General features: G+C 36.5%; 1 protein-coding gene across 1 annotated transcript; it reads left to right on the plus strand.

Annotated features, from left to right (window-relative positions):
• The first annotated feature begins 1,044 nt into the window (after nt 1–1,044).
• LOC120542933 (zinc finger protein 664-like) lies at nt 1,045–5,376 on the plus strand. The gene is made up of 2 exons (XM_039775676.1): nt 1,045–1,232; nt 3,624–5,376. Exons 1-2 carry the CDS (start codon nt 1,175–1,177, stop codon nt 4,919–4,921), a joined length of 1,356 nt encoding a protein of 451 aa, XP_039631610.1. The 5' UTR covers nt 1,045–1,174; the 3' UTR covers nt 4,922–5,376.
• The last annotated feature ends 12,760 nt before the right edge of the window (nt 5,377–18,136 follow it).

Below are 18,136 nucleotides of genomic sequence, written 5' to 3' on the forward strand. Positions count from 1 at the left end.
CCGTGATTGCACTGCCTGGAATGCAAAGGGGAAGCCTCCCCACTCTATGATTGAACTGATCAAAATGCTCCCACCAACTTCAGTATTCCTAACTGAACCACCAGCCTGGGCGTTCTAAAACCGGTCTGATAGATAGATAGATTTTGTCTAGTTACCATTTATTTAATTAATGCAGTTGCCACATTAATAATAAGAACCAAATTGGTCATTCTACATTTTGATTGAATGAGTTAAATTATTCAAACTACAATTAAATTTGGGAGCACCTTCTACTTTGTTAACTAATACCGTAACAATAGGGAAAATCAACGACTTTTTAACATTTCTTTTTAAAACGGTATATATTATACATGACCATTTCTCGTTTGGGAACGTCTAATATAAATAACATATTTCAAATCTCGAAATAATATATTATTAAATATATTATTTTAATTTGCATATAATATATTTTAAAGAACCGTTATGTGCCAGCAACAATTCTGTCCAATCAGTATCGTCCGAATCCCTGAATACCATCGCGATTAAAAAATCGGATTAAGAAACACAGCTACAGGTCAGGGTCTCTGTGTTACTGTCGGCCATCTTACCTGGGTGATATGAAAAACAAGCGTATTCTGTAATAATGTTGCACCAGCTTGGGTGCCTGCTTCTATAATCCATATCTGCACCTAATACAATAATATTGTATTTTATTGTCCAATCATACGTGGAATAGGAACAGCCTCATTTTGACAGTCGGTACCCTCCAGCCACACAGTACGGGAATGCTACTCTAGCTCCCCTGAAAAGCCGATCCTGGTCAAGGCTTTACCTTTAAACACTTAATTAAATAATATACAGTCACGACAAACAATACATGAAAAACGTAACAGTTCGATACAAAAGGTACCTTTAACATATACAAGAATATAATGTACATTTTTAACTTTCCACACTTATGTTTACAACGAACGTTAAGTATCATTCTATTAGTCATTCTCTACGTCAATCATTTCGATTTTAAATTTGATTGGATGTCGCTGAGAGACGGGTGTTGCTTTTTTATTACGTAAGGAGAGGTTGCGTCTTAATGGTGGCCGCTGCGTGGTAAAGGCTATTCCTGGGTTTTTGTTAACTGGTGTCCAAGCACGTCCCAACGATAAGCAGTTTTGTAGAGAAAAAAAAGTAAAGCATGGTTCGCAGCCGAAGCAGCAAGACAGCTCAGGGAGTCCGGCGACGCAGAAGAAGAGGTAAGGACGCTCTAGACTAGAGAGTTATCCTGGGTGACGGAGTGCAAAGTTCTCCCGGCAGGATGGGAATGCGGTTCGCTTTCAGTGGGCTAGTTTGCCTGGTTCACAATTGGTACCAACGCCTGAGCGTTGTGATTGTGTGATGTATAATTTTGATAGTGTCATTTGCGCTGTCTTGTTTTACTCAGTCCATGCTTTTGTATCATCTGATTATGCGCTTGATTTTTTTTGTTTTTGATTGTGAAAAACAAGTTGATATAAGGTGTGCCATATAAGAAGGTATATATGTTCCTTGTCAACTGGAACTGTATATAATTGAAAACGGATAGAAAGGCCGCAGAGTTGCACAGCAATTTTGGATCTCCTATAGCTCTGGGAGATTCCTGTTACAGTCCTTAATCTCCTCCATTGTGTTTGTGGAGTTTCCCCGTTCTCCCTTTGTATGCGTAGTGTATTTTACAGGCATCACCGAAGATGTGCATTATGTTATTAGGCAACTGTGTTAGTGGGTGATTTTGCGTGTCTTAATGTGCCTCGCGATAAAGTAGTGTCATGTCTGCCTTATCTTGGGTCTGTGGCTGAGAATGCAGCCCCGCCACTACACTCAGTTAATCTAAAACATATTTTCGGATTATGAGGGGAACTTGACTACTTGGAGAAGTGAAATACAATTTGTATATGTAATATTTCTGCACATGTGAGCATCAAAAATCTGCATTCCTTTCCAGAAAACTTCCGTTGTTTCATTGGCTATGAAATGAGTAAGAGAGACCTAGTGATTCTGATTTTTTTTTTTTTTTTATTCATGTGCAGATATTGCACATATAAATTCTGCATCATCACACAGTTAAATCAAATGGTAAACTAATATTTGGGGGGCTTTTGTTATTAATGCTGCATAAACCAGTAAACGCAGATTATCAAGGATATTTTCAATTTTTACATCTAATTTAACACTATCTTCCTTTTTAATGCATGTTTATGAACATGTTACCTTTTTTCATGTGTTTGACATTTAAATCTATGAGGTTAATATTTACATGTGTACACACAGTAAATGTTGCTTTCATTAATAACACTTAATGAAAATGGTCTCTGGCTTTCCCTCCATTATTTCAGAATTCCTAAACAAAGAATTTTTTTTTTTATTTGTCTACATTTCACACACAAGTGATAAATCATTTTGTATACCTGCTGCTTTTGATCCCTGGTAGGATTATCCCTGGAATATCACTGGCCTTTGCTAATTTGTTTCTTGCATAATTCGTATGCCCTGCTGAACTGATCTTGGTATATTTGATATTAAGTCAGTCCATTTCATGTATCTTTTTCTTGACAGCATCACAAACATCATCATTTGAACATCATGATGTTTTGAATCAGTTTGTAAGTTTTGAAATGCTGATTAGTAAATGTTATTTTGGAACAAACATTGTTTATATAAAAATTCATTTCATCCCCATAACTGGATAGCCACATTTTGCAGAGAACCACTTGCTCTGAAATATGTATTGATTTTTTACTTGACATTACTTTACACCAGTGGTTCTCAACCTGTGGACGAGCCCCCCTAGGAGGGCGCGAAGATGTGAAAAAAAAAAACAAGAATCAAAAATATGAAAAAAAAATCTGTTGAAAACAAATGAATTAAAAATCCATTCTGATACTAGAACAATAAATATAGAGTTAAATAAATATCGATAAAAGTTAAATAGATATAATAAAATATGCATCTACATTTCAAAACAATGTTAGGGGGCGCGATTAAAACTCTTATAAAAACTCAGGTCGCAAATACTTAAAAGGTTGAGGAACGCTGCTTTACACCCTTTTAATTTAGTAGCTAAGTTTGGATTTCTTATAGGATTTTTTTTTTTTATTTGCAGGATATCCATCATGTTATCATTTTCAGTTTCCTCATTTAGCATAGCTCAGCAGCATTGCCAACTGTGAGCCGGTGAAAGTTTAAATGATTACCACTCACAAGTCAATGATGAAATTTTACCTATTTGGTTAAACTATTATTTTAAAATTGAAATACATGGTTTGACTCTTGACGTTCTCCAAAAAGACAAAGTTCAATATTGATTAGCAACACATGGATTTTAACATGTTATCAGTGCTTCAGACCCATTATATGTTCCTAACTTGATTAATCACTTAATTTGCTCCAATGGTTAAAACCTGTCCTGATTTTAAGTCTCAGCATTGGTAGTTTAAGCCAACAGTTCATTACATCTGGATGTCTTAAGATGAAGTCTGAAATTTTAAATATTCGAGTGGTATCCTGAGGTCATAAAAATCAAATTTGAATTGAAAATACATTGCAAATATACAAAAACACTGATTATTTCTCACACATTCTGTGCTTTTTCTTTGTTTTTCCTGCAGCTGGTGGTGCTACAGAGAAGAATTGTTTTCCATCTGTAAGAGAGTTTGTAAGGTTGACGACTGTTCAGATCAAAGAAGAAGTAGTTAATGAAGCCATGCCTAGTAACATACCAGATGAAGCTTTTAATGCTAAGAGAGATTTGACAGAACACAAATCTTTAGCTGTTAAAAGAGAAATCTGTGACCAAGACTATGTCCTTCTAAAGGAAGAGTTACTTGAACCAAGTTGTATTTTTATTGCAGGGAAAAATGCAGTGAACATTCAGGGCTCTGGAAAACCCAGTAAATCCAGAGGGTGCCGTCAGTGTGATGTATGTGGAAAGAGGTTCAATCGATCAGGTGATCTGCGAACACATCAACGCATTCACACTGGAGAGAAACCCTTTCACTGTATAGAATGCGGAAAGAGTTTTCGCCGTAGTGGTCATCTCCGTTCACACTTACTAATTCACACAGGAGAAACCCCGTTTGACTGTAAGGACTGTGGAAAGAGTTTTCGGCACTCCAACAATTTAAAGACACACCAGCGGATTCATACTGGTGAGACCCCATATGTTTGTGACAGATGTGGGAAAGGATTTCGGCAGCGAGGTCACTTAAAGTTACACCACCGGACACACACAGGAGAAACTCCTTACCACTGCAGTGACTGTGGAAAAAATTTTGGCCGGTTGGTTTATTTACAGTCCCATCGGAGAATCCATACAGGAGAGACCCCTTACTTTTGTGCTGATTGTGGGAAATATTTCCGACAGTTGGGAAACCTTCAGTCACATCAGCGCATCCATTCAGGGGAAAAATCCTACCAGTGTGATGAATGTGGAAAATACTTTCGGCATCCAAGTGGCTTGAAGGCACATCGACGGACTCACACTGCTGAAACGCCATATCATTGTACAGAGTGTGGAAAACGCTTTCGGAGTACTGGTGCACTAAGGATACATGAACGTGTACATACTGGTGAAAGGCCATATCGTTGTGCCGAGTGTGGAAAGGGATTTAAAGAATCGGGAGTTCTTAAAAACCACCAGAGAATTCACACTGGAGAACACCCATATACTTGCCAGGACTGTGGCAAAAGATTCAGACAACTAGGGGCCTATAAGACACATCAGCGATTGCACACTGGAGAGAAGCCTTACTCTTGTGCTGAGTGTGGGAAGAGGTTTAGACACTCCAACAGCCTGCAGGCTCACCAGAAAATGCATACAGGGGAAGCACCGTATACTTGTAGTGACTGTGGAAAAACCTACAAGCATTTAAAAACATTGAAAATACATCAGAAATTACACATGTGATAAAACAACTGCTGTTTGCAGTTTCTTGGGTGTCTTTTAGTACAAACTGGAACTTAATGGAAACATTCCAATATGAGTGTGAGGCCAAAAAAAGATTTCATAGTTTGTAATATTTAGTGAAGGAAAATTAATGTCTGAAAAGAGGCATTCTATTAATTAATTAAATGTTAATTAATACTGTTAACAGTATTCCACCATGTTCCACAAGCTTTTCCAGTCTGTTTGAATTTGTCATTAAATTTTAAGAAATCCTGTTTTAGTATAAAAATGAGTTACAAAAGAATTGCTAATGATTTTTAGAATCATCAGAGAAGTGTGTTCCACCTGTAAATTTTTATTTTTTTTTTATTTTTTTTTATATAACATTTTTAAACTGATTTTAAATGCAAGACACTTAATAGTAAATGCAATTCTGGCTGTTTTTTTCTGGTAGGAGAATAAACAATTGGCAAGTAGAAGTTACTGTTTTATGTCTTCACTTAAAGTGTACTGATTTGGTCTTGGAGCTTCGATGAACAAGTGGGACTTAGTGATTCGACTTGAACTCTACTTCACGTCTATTCTGGGACATTCTCTCCAAATATTTTGTCATGTTCTAGCTTTGCAAAAGTTCCTTTGGGTGAGGTAGTGCAAGTCTGTGGAGGTGTTTAAAATGTGCTCAGCTGTTGAAGATTAGGTCCAGCAGTGTAATATTGTATTTTATTGTTCAATTATACGTGGGATAGGAACAGCCTCATTTTCACAGTCGGTACCCTCCAGCCACAGAGTACGGGAATGCTACTCTAGCTCCCCATAAAAAACGATTCTGGTCATGGCTTTACCTTTAAACACTTAGTTAAATACGACAAACAATACAAGAAATACGTAACAGTACGATACAAAAGGTACGTTTAACATATACAAGAATATAATGTACATTATTAACTTTCCACACTTATGTTTACAACAGACGCTAATTATAATTCCATTAGTCATTCTCTACGTCAATCACTTCGATTTTAAATTTGATTGGATGTCGCTAAGAAACGGGTGAGGTTGTGTTTTTTTTTTTTTAACGCAAGGAGAGGTTGCATCTTAATGGTGGCCTCTGCGAGGTAAAGGCTATTCCTGAATTTTTCTTAACTGGTGTCCAAGCACGTCTCAATGAGAAGCAGTTTTGTAGAGAAAAAAAAAAAAGTAAAATGTAATTGAGTTTCAGTGACTGAATGGAAAATTTAAATTACATTTTAATAACTTATCACAATGTATCTAAAATCCTGTCTAGTCTATGTTTCTGCTTTGTTCTATGTTCGATTCACTCCCAATAACTACATATTTGCTTGAATCTGGTGATGATGCCACTACTGTATAATGCTGCATTTCAGCAAAATACAGAGATACCAGGTTGAGAAAGTTGCATTATTTAGTTAACTGATTTGAAAGTTAGAGCATTTCTTTTGTTTGGTTACTTTAACGAGTCAGTTAATATATTTTTGTGTTTTTAAAGTGAGTCATGTTCAGAAATAACAGTGACAACAGAATGCAGTTATATACAGTATGTTGGACTTGATTAGAAACCTGCTTTTAAGCAGTAATTTTTCAATATATAAATAAAGCCACCTAAATAGGCTTGTAGTGGCTTGATAGCTTTCATAGACGGCATCGTTCAATTTAAGTGATGTAAAAGTGGCATTGATTGATAGCAATTGTTGTGTTTTTTTTTTTTTTTTTTCTCCCCAAGGTTTGAAAACTCACCAGTGCTTTTCAATAGGAAGTTTTGAAATTTCAGCATGCTCTTTTTAAGATATCTCAACAAAATTGAAATATCCCAACATATTGAAGAATAAGTAACTTTGCCAAATCTCCACAAAATGTAGACGGACATGTGGCAATTGCATTAGGTTCCTTTTGCATTATATACAAGCACACCTTAAAATTACCTGTGGTATGTCTAAAAACAGCTTTCTCTTGTTGCAGTTTTGGGCCCATGATGTGATTTCTTTTGCATTTGTATAACCAGCATTTAATCCATACTCGCATGGCTCACTAGGTATGCAGATATATAGTTATTTAGAAATTGTAGTGGTAGTTAGGTTAATAATTGTAAGCCTTCAGGACTTGGTTTGTTTGCTAAATCAATTGTTTGCTCACCCGTTTAATTCTAAGTGTGAAATATGAAGTAGCTTTTAAAGGTGGATGGCACCATTTCCATTTGGGGGGGCTTTCATTATCTTGTTAATCTTTTAGTTACTCAAAGCCTTCTATGAAAATTTACCTCGCCAAGTATGTGTGTGTGTGTGTTTTTTTTTTAAATAAATATATATAAAAAGGGTACATTGCATTCATTTATGGAAATAAGTAACTTGGCATGGGCAAAGCAGGACTTGTAAGTTGTGGGAACATCAGAACTTAAAACTAAAAGCTTCCTTCAGTAGTGTAGGAGAGGACACAACTAGATAAGTACATACAGCAGAGGAACATCCATCCATTATCCAACCTATTGTATCCTAACTACAGGGTCACAGGGGTCTGCTGGAGCCAATCCCAGCCAACACAGGGCACAAGGCAGGAAAAAAACCCCGGGCAGGGTGCCAGCTCACCACAGGGCACTCACGCACGCACACACTAGGGACAATTTAGGATCGCCAATGCACCTGCATGTCTTTGGACTGTGGGAGGAAACCCACGCAGACACAGGGAGAACATGCAAACTCCATGCAGGGAGGACCTGGGAAGTGAACCAGGGTCTCCTAACTGCGAGGCAGCAGCGCTACCCACTGTGCCACCATGCCGCCCGCAGGAGTTAACTTCAAATTTTTTCCCCCATTTTGAAAAGTTATTTTGTAGACAAATAGGGAGATTTTTTTTTTTAAAGAAGAAGGTATTGTTTGCTTACAATAAAATGTTTGGTCTACAAGTAGTTTGGCACAAATGTGTAATTTTGAATCCTGTGACATTCTGGGCTGTGGAAACCTTTTTGATTTGCCCATCCTGTGAATTCCACTATCTGCAACAACCTTTCCATAGTATTGGTGGAAAATTTGTATTTTCTCACAGATTAGTGCACCTGCATTTCTCAATTTTCGTTTTGGCATCTGAAAGACAGAGAAAGCATGAACAAGTAGCATATTTTTGTACATTTGAAAGGGAGATTTATTTTTCAATTACATACATGTTTTAGTTGCTCTGTTGATGATTCTTCTCTCTTTGTATATTTCTTCTTTGTGTATTTCTCAGTCTCTCCAGCCATCATTTTCTTATAGTTAGGACAAGCAAACTCTGGAATTTCCACAAAATAGTGTTAGAAGGAGTTTTCCATTTAAATAAGTTTCACTACTCCCACCTGAAGAAGCCATTTACACATTGAGTTCCAACCAAAAACTGTAAACTGATATGCAATATTTAAACTAAAATATAAGATTCAAAGCACAACTGCATGTCAAGTAATAGATTAAATCTAATAATATATCTGACTTGGAGGACTTTATTGACTGCAAGATTTCAGTTATGTTAAAACAGTTTATTTTTGCATTAAATTCTTCATTTAAGCTTTCTTTACCTGTTTCTGCAGTAGGCTAGTAATTCTGAGTAACCCTGTAGTATACATTTCTCTTCTAAGACCATTATTTGTTTTAAATAATTTTCAGTTACTGAATTGCATTCAGGCTTGTGTTGTAAGAATTTTAATTGTTTATTTGATTGTTTGAATGATGTGCATCATTAGCAAAGGTGAGGAGTAACTTATTAATTGACATCATTCTCAGTGTTGCGGTTTATTAACTGTAAATAATAGATACTAAGTGTAGCCAAACATCACTGTACTGCTTAAATCTCGATCTATTCATACATGCAGTGTATAAATATGAAAACTGCACCCTAATTGGAATGGGACAGTTAAAACTAAGAATTTCCCTTCAGTTAAGGCAATGGAAACTTGCAGTCATGTTGGCATTAAAAATCAATTAGTGTACATCCCTGATGTAAACATTTGCCTAGGGTATTTTTATGATAACTATCACAGTTTTGATAACTGGAATCATGTCTGTGTTTGCTTGCTATCAATTGCTGTATCTTTATTTTTTAGTTCAAAAGCAAGACAAGATACCACAAAAAGATTTTTTTTTATTTTTTTTAACAAAGTTTAATGTGAAATGTGGATTTCAGAAGTGCAAGCATAACGGTTACTTCATAGCATTCATGTTGGAAAGTCTTTTCAAACTATGGGCAAGTTTCATACTAATATATGATTCCTTTTTCACCTAATAACATTAGGCATCCTGCATATGTACATATTTTGTGTTAGCTCTGTTGCCCCACTGCTCCAGGTTCAAATCCTAGCATGGGTGTTGTCTGTATGGAGTTGGCACCTTTCTCCTGTGCCCACGTTTCTTTTTCCTTTACATGCAAAAGATTTGTTTACTGAGTTAAGTGGAGAACCAAACAAGAGTCCATATGAGTAACTGTGAGCGGAACTGTGCACAGCAATGGGGTCGACTAGGGCTGTTGTGCAGATACCAGGTAGGTAATTTTCGTGTCACAGCTCTGACATTAATGAGGCATGTTTTATTAGAACAATCTAGGCGAGAACAGGCCATTCAGCTGAACAAAGTTCACCAGTCCTGTACATTTAATTCTTCGAAAATAACATCAAGTCTAATTTTGAACGTGCCTAAAATCATACTGTTTATCACACTACTTGCGTACATCCAAGTGTCTGGTTCTCTGTGTGAAGAAAAACTTAAGAGCAAGTTTTGTATTAACATTAATAAGTTTCTAACTGTGTCGCAGTATTTGTTAAACTCATTTTAAAATAAGTCTCCATCCACTGTACTAATTCCCCTCATAATTTTGAACACTTCAGTCATGTCTCCTCTTAATTTCCTTTTGCTTAAAAAGAAAAGGCTCAGATCTTTATCTTTCCTCATAACTCATCCCCTCTAGCCATGGAATAAGTCTGGTTAGTTTCTTTTTGCTGAACTTCAAGTGCTGCAATGTCCTTTTTGTAACCTGGAGATGAAAAACTACACACAATACTCCAGATGAGGCCTCACCAGTGTGTTATAAATCTTGAACATAACTTGTTTTGACTTGTACTCTACACATCGTGCTATATAACCTAAGATTCTGTTAGCCTTCTTAATGGGTTCTGGATATTGGAGGTTGATAGTGACAAGCCTACTACGACTCCTGAATCCTTCTACTTTTGATTTTCAGACCTCCCATTTAACATTGAAACTAACATTTTTACTTCTAAGTGTAATACTTAACATTTACTTTCACTAAATTTAATCTGTCACAAAACTAACCAAGTCTGTATGCTGTCCCTATGTAATGAGTCAGTGGATTTTATTCCGCCAATCCACCTAGCTTGGTATCACTTGCAAACTTAACCAGCTTGTCATTTATATTCCTATCCAAATCATTTATGAATATTAAAAATAACAACAGACCTAGTCTGACCAATTTCTCGCACCATAACCCTCTGCTTTCTGGGTCTGAGAAAACTGTGCACCCATCAACACACTACAACATGAACTACTGCTTATTTTAGCTGGATGCCTAAACTCTCATGTTACCAAATGCTTTCTGAATGTCAACATAAATAATAGCGTATGCGCTACTTTGATCATATCCTTGGGGTGCTTCCTCATAGAATTTCAGCATGTTAGTAGAACACAACTTTCTTCTTTTGACCCCATACTAATTGTTTAATAAAGCTCCTGTTCTTGCCTTGTGTTGCTCAGTCTTTTCCTTAATTATTACTTCCATTAACTTACCTGTGATGCACGTTAAGCTTACTGACCTATAGTTTTTTTTGGATCAACCCAAACATCCTTTTTTTTTATATAACAAAATAATATTAGGCATTTCCCAGTCCTTTTGGAATTTCATCAGTGTGCTGTAACTTCCTAAAAATATGAATCAAGGGGTTATATATGTACACACTAACCTCCTTAAGAACTTGAGGATAAATATTGTCTGGTCATGGTGATCTGTTTGATATCTTATTTAATCTGAGCAGTACGTCTCCCTCTACAATTTCCAAATCCTTCAGTACCTGCATAGTAGTCCTTTTTACTTCTGGGCAGTTATCCACTTTCTTACTTGTGAAGATCTCAGAAAAATGTAAGTTTAGAGCATCTTCTATTTCGTTGTATTTTTTATTTTACCTTTACTATTCCTGATGCACTTCACCTCCTGCTTGGCTGTTCTTTTACTACTAAAATACTGAAAATACTAATGCTAAATACTAAAAAACACTAGTAAAATGCCGAAAGAATCTCTTTGGGTCATCTTTTGCTTCATCTATATTCCTCATTGGAGTTGGGTGGATTGTTCTGCAAACCTGGATAAAAATAGTTTGCCTTAATACAATCCTAAATATAAGTATAGTAAAATGGGGACATTTAATCCACTCTAGAGTGTTAGCGCTGATCCAACAGCAACCGATAAAATGGCCTTGAGGAAACTGGAAATCTTGTGTAATGAACAGCAAGTGACAGCATTTACATGGCAGAAAAAGTAACTGAAGTGTTACCCGATTTCATATTTTTCCTTTATTAGAAATTGTCCTTTATGGGCCATGTTGGAAGTATTCATTCCTGTGGTAAAGATATTCAGGATATCTACATTTTTGAATGTATCATCTTCTGCTATTCAGAATATGTTGCTGCAGAAAACAAAAGCAGTAAGATTCCTGGGCAATAAACAAAAGGTCTTTGTTTCATTTCTTTTTAAACTAGGACCTTTTTAGTTGATCATAATGTAGTGCAAGAAAATTGGTTGGAAGTTATTGTGCAGTCAGATTTTTTTCACATATTGCTCACCCCTTCTATCTTACCTCATTATACTGCTTTGCTCAGACACTTCTCGTTCCTTTTCTGGCCATGTTCACATCGTCCAGTGTTCCATGCATTCTTTAACTTCTCTTAATGCTGCTATACTTTTGTATGGCCCTCTCTTTTCTTTCTGTACCTGTCTTCAGCTACCTTCAATCTGTCGTCTTTCCTTGATGCTGAACTTCTGAAGTTCCTTGAATCTGTAGTTTTACTTTTGTTCAACTGGTTCCTTCTCTTCATATGAAATGTTCTATACATTAAAAATAATTTGTAAGAGTTTTTTTTACTGTATAGAGTTCTATAACTGACACTGTATGAAAGCTTACTGCAGATGGAACCTTCATAAATGAGTGCTGATGGATCTCCTCCATAGTTGGACGATCTGTAGGCAAGGGGGCGAGGCATTTTCTGATGATGTCTTCACAGTCTTAAAGGGAAGAAGAAGGTTGCTGCAGTTTCCCAAAACTCATTTATTCCATGTACAAACATCGTTGATTTTTTTGTCTTACCTTCAGAGATGGGCCTTTCAAATTTGAGATAACCTTCCACAATTTCATGCTCTGTGGAAAATGGAAGGCATTTATAAACCATTTCATACAGAATAAGCCCTAGAGACCATACAGTTGCAGGTATTTCTCTAAATCGCCCAGTAACATAAAACTCTGGAGGAGCCAGCCAAAGGACACCTAGGAATAAAAGAAGTTTTATCTGAGATATATTTCGGGAGAAGCAGGATTCAGCATGATATGGCAAAGATATAATCTTGATGTTCTTCATCTTGCTTGCTTACCACTAAAAAAGTCTCGTTCTTCCTCTTTGAAGAAAGAAGCAATTCCAAAATCAATGAGGATCACTTGCTCTGAGAAAACATTTACAAGTATATTGTCTGGTGTCACATCTCCATGGAAGACTCCACAGGCGTGACAATGCTGCAGTGCCTGTACAATCTGCTGGAAAAAGCACCGAGCCTGTGACTCTCTCACTCCAGTACTCTGGCACTGAATGTAGTCATCTAAATTAACACATGGACTATGACGTTCCATCACCAAAGCAATCTTCTCTGTCCCATTACACCAGTCCAGTAGCTGGATGACACCAGGATGTGGCGGCTTGCTTACCGATTTCATTGCAGCTACCTCCATTGGCAGGGGATTAGGATCAAGAGACTCCTGTGCAAAAAGGTAAGTATAAAATGCCATGGAATCACACCTTTATATAATATACAGAATACTAGTAGTATTCATCAAACTCAAACTAATTATGAAATGCTAGGACTATAATTACTCTGCTCTATAAAGTATGTATAGTTTTTTATGAGTTGTTTGTTCTATTAAATTAATGCAATGGTCACCTTAAAGTTATGACTATTCTTTTTACATCAAAAATGTAGTTTCTTTTTGTTAAGATTGGATGTAAAAATGCAATATATATTACTTATTTTGTAGCACCTTCAGTATACATTATAGCAATATTATTGCTGATGGAAAAAATAGTCACAGAAGCTTAAATCTACTTACACATAAAACCCATTTGTCATCGTTACGCTTTCCAATAATTTTGATAACCACCTGCAAGATTGATTTATAGGCTCAGTAATTAGAATGCAATAAGCTTTCAAACCACATTGAACTAAAGAAAAATAAAAGTTTACTGGTTTGAGGTCTGAAGTTTGGGTTGCAGCATAGACTTCTCCAAAAGCTCCCGATCCAAGCCTGTTTTCAAAAGTGTATGCTGCCAGGAAGGATTTAAGCACTGAAAGAGAAGAATGGCCAAATGAGAACACGTGTAATGCCCTGGGGCTTTCAAAATTAAAAAAAGTAATGCATATAGATTAGGGGAGCATGACAATGGAACATAGCTTGCAGTTTGTGTTAACGTTCGATCATCTTTTTCCATGACCAATATTATAAGCATTTGCTTTATCTTGTGAGCTTTCTAAAATAGTCTTAAAATGCAGCATTGGGTATGATCAGGAAAAAAGTTTTTATTCCAACAGATTTAATAATTGAAAACTCATTTGTTAGTTTTAAATTAACTTAATTTAATTAGCTTGACTTTATCTGTTTGCATTTTGTAGCCAAACGTTACAGTATGTTTCTAACTTTAATGTTTAACACTCCCTATTTTAGTTTTCACTTATTTTGTGTTCCCTTAATTTTAATCAGATACTATACAGATACACTATAGGAGCAGAATCAGGTTCAAATGATTAGGGATTTTTTAAATGATCTGCTACTTCCATGTCTGTGTGTATTTATTAACAAGCAGTTTAAACTGATAAAATTTCGATCTAGTGTATCCTCTTGATCCAGGTCAGAATCACACTGGCAAAACAGGAGGCAAACCAGTACAAGCCTTCGTTCCATCAGTGGGCACACACACACCCTCTTTCACTCATGCAGGGCCAAATTAGAGTCACAAATGTCTTTGAAATCAATAGGCTGGTGCCCTGTCAAGTATTTGCTGGGATAGTCTCCAGCTTCCATGCAACCATGCTCTAGATAAGCAGATTTGGAAAATGGATGGATGTCTTTGGGATATGGAAACTCAGACTTACGCCAGTCCTGGATTCAAATCCTTGAATCAAATGCAATGATGAAATCACTATGCTACCCTAATTCCAAAATAATTAGCCAAAAATAATAACAATAAAATCAAGAAAGTATTTCAATCCCCATGCATAACAAACACAAATATTCATTAAAATCCTTTAAAGGTAAGCAAAGGTGTTTTTTTTTTTAAACCAAAACAAAAATTACAGACCTAGTATAATCCCCTTAGATTTTAGTTTGGCTTAGGGACCTCGCTCCTCTCCCTCTACTTGTGTGACTATATTTCATAATGTTAAACACTGTTCCCAAGCGCTGTTTAATGGGTCACTTTTGCACATTGGGTGCCTCATGCACTTTTTTCCTCTGGTTCTGCCCTCCTGTTTTTTTTTTTTCCCTTTGGACCTCTGTATCTTGCTCCTTTGTCTTATTTCCAATCTATTGATATTCCACTACCATTACCTGAAACTCTCTCAATTCTTTTGGATTTGTCCTCCCTGCATCTCACCTCTTACCAGCTTAGTGTTATCTGTTTAGGCAGTCTTGCTGTTAAGCTACTCCTTGCTTCATGGTGGAAATCCCAAGTCTGTCACTGTCATACTTCTGGTGTTTATTCTATCCTGCAGATGATTTCAGTGATCTCCATGCCGCCATAGCAGATTTTCAAGAGGCTATGATGAGCATGTTTTTTTAGACATTGAGAGACTTGTTCATAAGGAGATTGTTCCTTGTGAACGGACTGTTAGACAACTCAGCCAATGTTATTTCACTGATTATGTGAAAGCATCAGGAAAAAAAAAATAACCTAAGAAGTGGCACATACAAAACTGCATTTTGCACCATGGTAATGCATGCTGCGCTGTCAGTCAAAGGGTTTTGGACCACATTCAATGTGGTTGTTGCTTTCCACCCCATGCATTCTCCCTGTAGCTTCTTTTTGTTTCCGAAATTGGAGACTAAAGGGAAGACAATTTGCTAGTGGAGAAGAAATCTGGGAAAAATGCAGATGATAGTAGAAAAAGTTGAGTACAGGAAAATTTTCCAGGAATGGGAGAACTGCTAGGATAAGGGTATTGCATCTAAAGGAAAGTATTCTGAAGATAACTAAAATCAAATTGCTGTAAGTTTTATAATAAAGGCTATTTTAGTAATTCTATTTTTGGATTTGGAATTTTTGGGTTCTGTGTTGTAGATAATTCAGACATGAAAGTAGGAGAATGTACAGAAATTTCAGATGTTCAATGGGTAGATTTTCAGTTTCCACTAATGGTGACATTTAAATCTTTACTAAAGTGTCTCCTTATCAGACTTGATTTCTATAAATGTTTTTATGACCAAAACTGTATGAAATGGATTTCACAGCCCTACATGCTCATCAGGGCTCACTTTTTTGCACAGTGCGATTCTTCTTTCTTCACATAATGCTGCTGATGCCACCGAGTATTACATTCCTGCTGTCACAGATATTTTTAATGTAATTTTAGTTTTTTTAATTATTAATTATACTCATTTGTTGTTCTTGACACTGTTCTAATGTGTTACCCCGTAGAGTACTTTGCAGTGGTCCATAACAGAATGGCTCTATGTAAAATAACGATTGATTGCAGCTTTACTGTCTTTGTAAGCCACCCAAGGGTGCACCCTATCTGCCAATGCAATGTGGAACACACTGATCCTATAATATAAAAACAATAAAACTAGTGAATGGAAATTAAAACATGAAAACCCTGATTTCACTAATGAGCAGCAGAGGAGGACATAAGCACTTTTAACATATTCTATTTTTTACTATACTATGTATGATAGTTCTAGAAGTAAAACAGTCTTACGTAATGCCAAAATTGCTTGTCTTAAAAATACATCTTGCAGTTTTCTTGAATCAATATTACAGAAATAATAGAAACTTGCTACTCACAAGTATGGAAATAAGGTGGCTTATAGAAGCGGACCCCATTAAGGGTCTAAGACATGCAAATACTTAGAAAGTCAAATTAAACAAAGTACCATCATCAGAGCCTGTAATGTTATCATCTGACAAACATTCTGGCAGGTACAGTGAGCTTCTGGATTCATCCGCTGGATCCAAAACCTCTGGTTCAATTTTACATTCCTATGGGAAGGAAATTTACATTAAGTAAAGAAAGATTACATTTTCACCATTTGACAAACATAGTAAGTCATTTGGATGAGACCACAGACTTACTTGATTGAAGTGTTTTGAATAAGAGAGAAGTTCTACACACTCGCACATGACAACACTGGATCAGAAATTAATGGTCATTGGAAAAGAGGCAACAATCAGTCCATACATTACAGTTAGAACAGGATATACTTCACTTACTGTACCTAAGTTTTGAACACAATTACTTTTACAATCTCCTCTTTTTATGTGTCTGAATTTATTGCTCTGCAGAATTTACTGTGTTTTGTGTGTGGAATTCCATGAGGTAGATCCACCCTGACATCACTGCTGAAGGACCAGCCTCAGCCTTTATATTTCAGCCTGGGGAGCAGATCTTTCAGAGGTTCATCATCTCTTGGGGTGTTAGTAGCATCTTGCACTATTTCAGTATTCTGGTTTTGTGGATTATTTGCTCTGTTCTTTTCATTTAACTTTTGGATTTAGACTTGTTAGCCATGGGTTGAATCTTTAGGCAAACCCTGTTGGCATCATTTTTCCCCTTTTTCACGTTTTGTTTTATTATCTGTGCTTCTTTTTGTTATTTAAATACATTTATGTTTGCCTCTAAAGCTAAAGGTTTGATGGTTTGCCTTCACCCTTGAAGGACATTTTGTTTACTCCGAACATTTAAAGCATATTTTGAACTTGATATGTCAGTTCTCCATTTTGGGCGTATACAGGTGGATGCCTGCCAGTGGAGTTTAGTCAGGTTGCCTGGGGAGAAGTCTATACCTAGGTAGGCCAGTAAATTTGGGTCTTTGTTGAGGCTTTCACCTCTTTTTGCAATGCTTGTGCTGCCTAATCACAGTACCATCCATCTCCTTTCTCATTTCCATTATACACTAAAGGCTATGTCGCATTACATGACTTTCTTTTCCAGCATGTTTCACTTGTAGACTTAAATTTTATAATCTTAGTGAGCTGAAGGCAGTCGAGGGCACACTCCCATGAAGCTGGTCACTTAAATTTACGTGCCCAGCAACTCACTGCAAAAAATCAAACCTATTTGATTTTACCTTTTGTCGTAGGAATGGGTGAGTGTGCATGACAGCTGATGCAATCAATACTCATTTGGAAGTACAATGCATATTATGCAGCAACGAGGAATACAGGCCTCACAAACATAACAAGCTTGTCTGTCTGATATCTCATGTTTTATGTACCATGACAGAATTGGAACAAAAGAAAAAAGGTCTGAGATTGGGGCTGAACTCGCCATACCTGTTAATGCTTTGTACAGCACGGGCTCTATCAGGCAACACGTTATTGGCTTTCAGAAAAAGGAGCTAGCATGACTGTTCTAGGAGGTCAGCATGTAATTGCAAAAAGTGACATTGCCAGTGATTTTCAGTTGTTTAAATTGACATGGTCCAGCAAGGCGATCAGTAACCACAGTTGGCAAATCTGACATATCCCATGGCTAGAAGTTGCACAATTTGACATCAGCTTAATCAGTAAGGCAATCGCTAACCAGTTATTACCAAGCAAGTGAAACCATATATACTCAAATACATTAACACAACGATTCTCAAACTGTAAACAGCAAGTGATCTGCAAGGTGACAGTCACCATATATGACCAAAGTGATGCTTACATAACACTGATTTAATAATCTGGTATGTATGTATTTATGTACAGTATGTATGTATTTCAGTAAAGTTAATGC

This window comes from Polypterus senegalus, chromosome 13, assembly GCF_016835505.1.
Source record: "Polypterus senegalus isolate Bchr_013 chromosome 13, ASM1683550v1, whole genome shotgun sequence".
NCBI lineage: Eukaryota > Metazoa > Chordata > Cladistia > Polypteriformes > Polypteridae > Polypterus > Polypterus senegalus.

Excerpts from the sequence above, each read along its gene's own strand:
- LOC120542933 (XM_039775676.1), top strand. The coding sequence starts at position 1,175 with ATGGTTCGCAGCCGAAGCAGCAAGACAGCTCAGGGAGTCCGGCGACGC. Across the intron at positions 1,233-3,623 it reads CCGGCGACGCAGAAGAAGAG|CTGGTGGTGCTACAGAGAAG; the intron begins GTAAGGACGCTC and ends TTTTTCCTGCAG.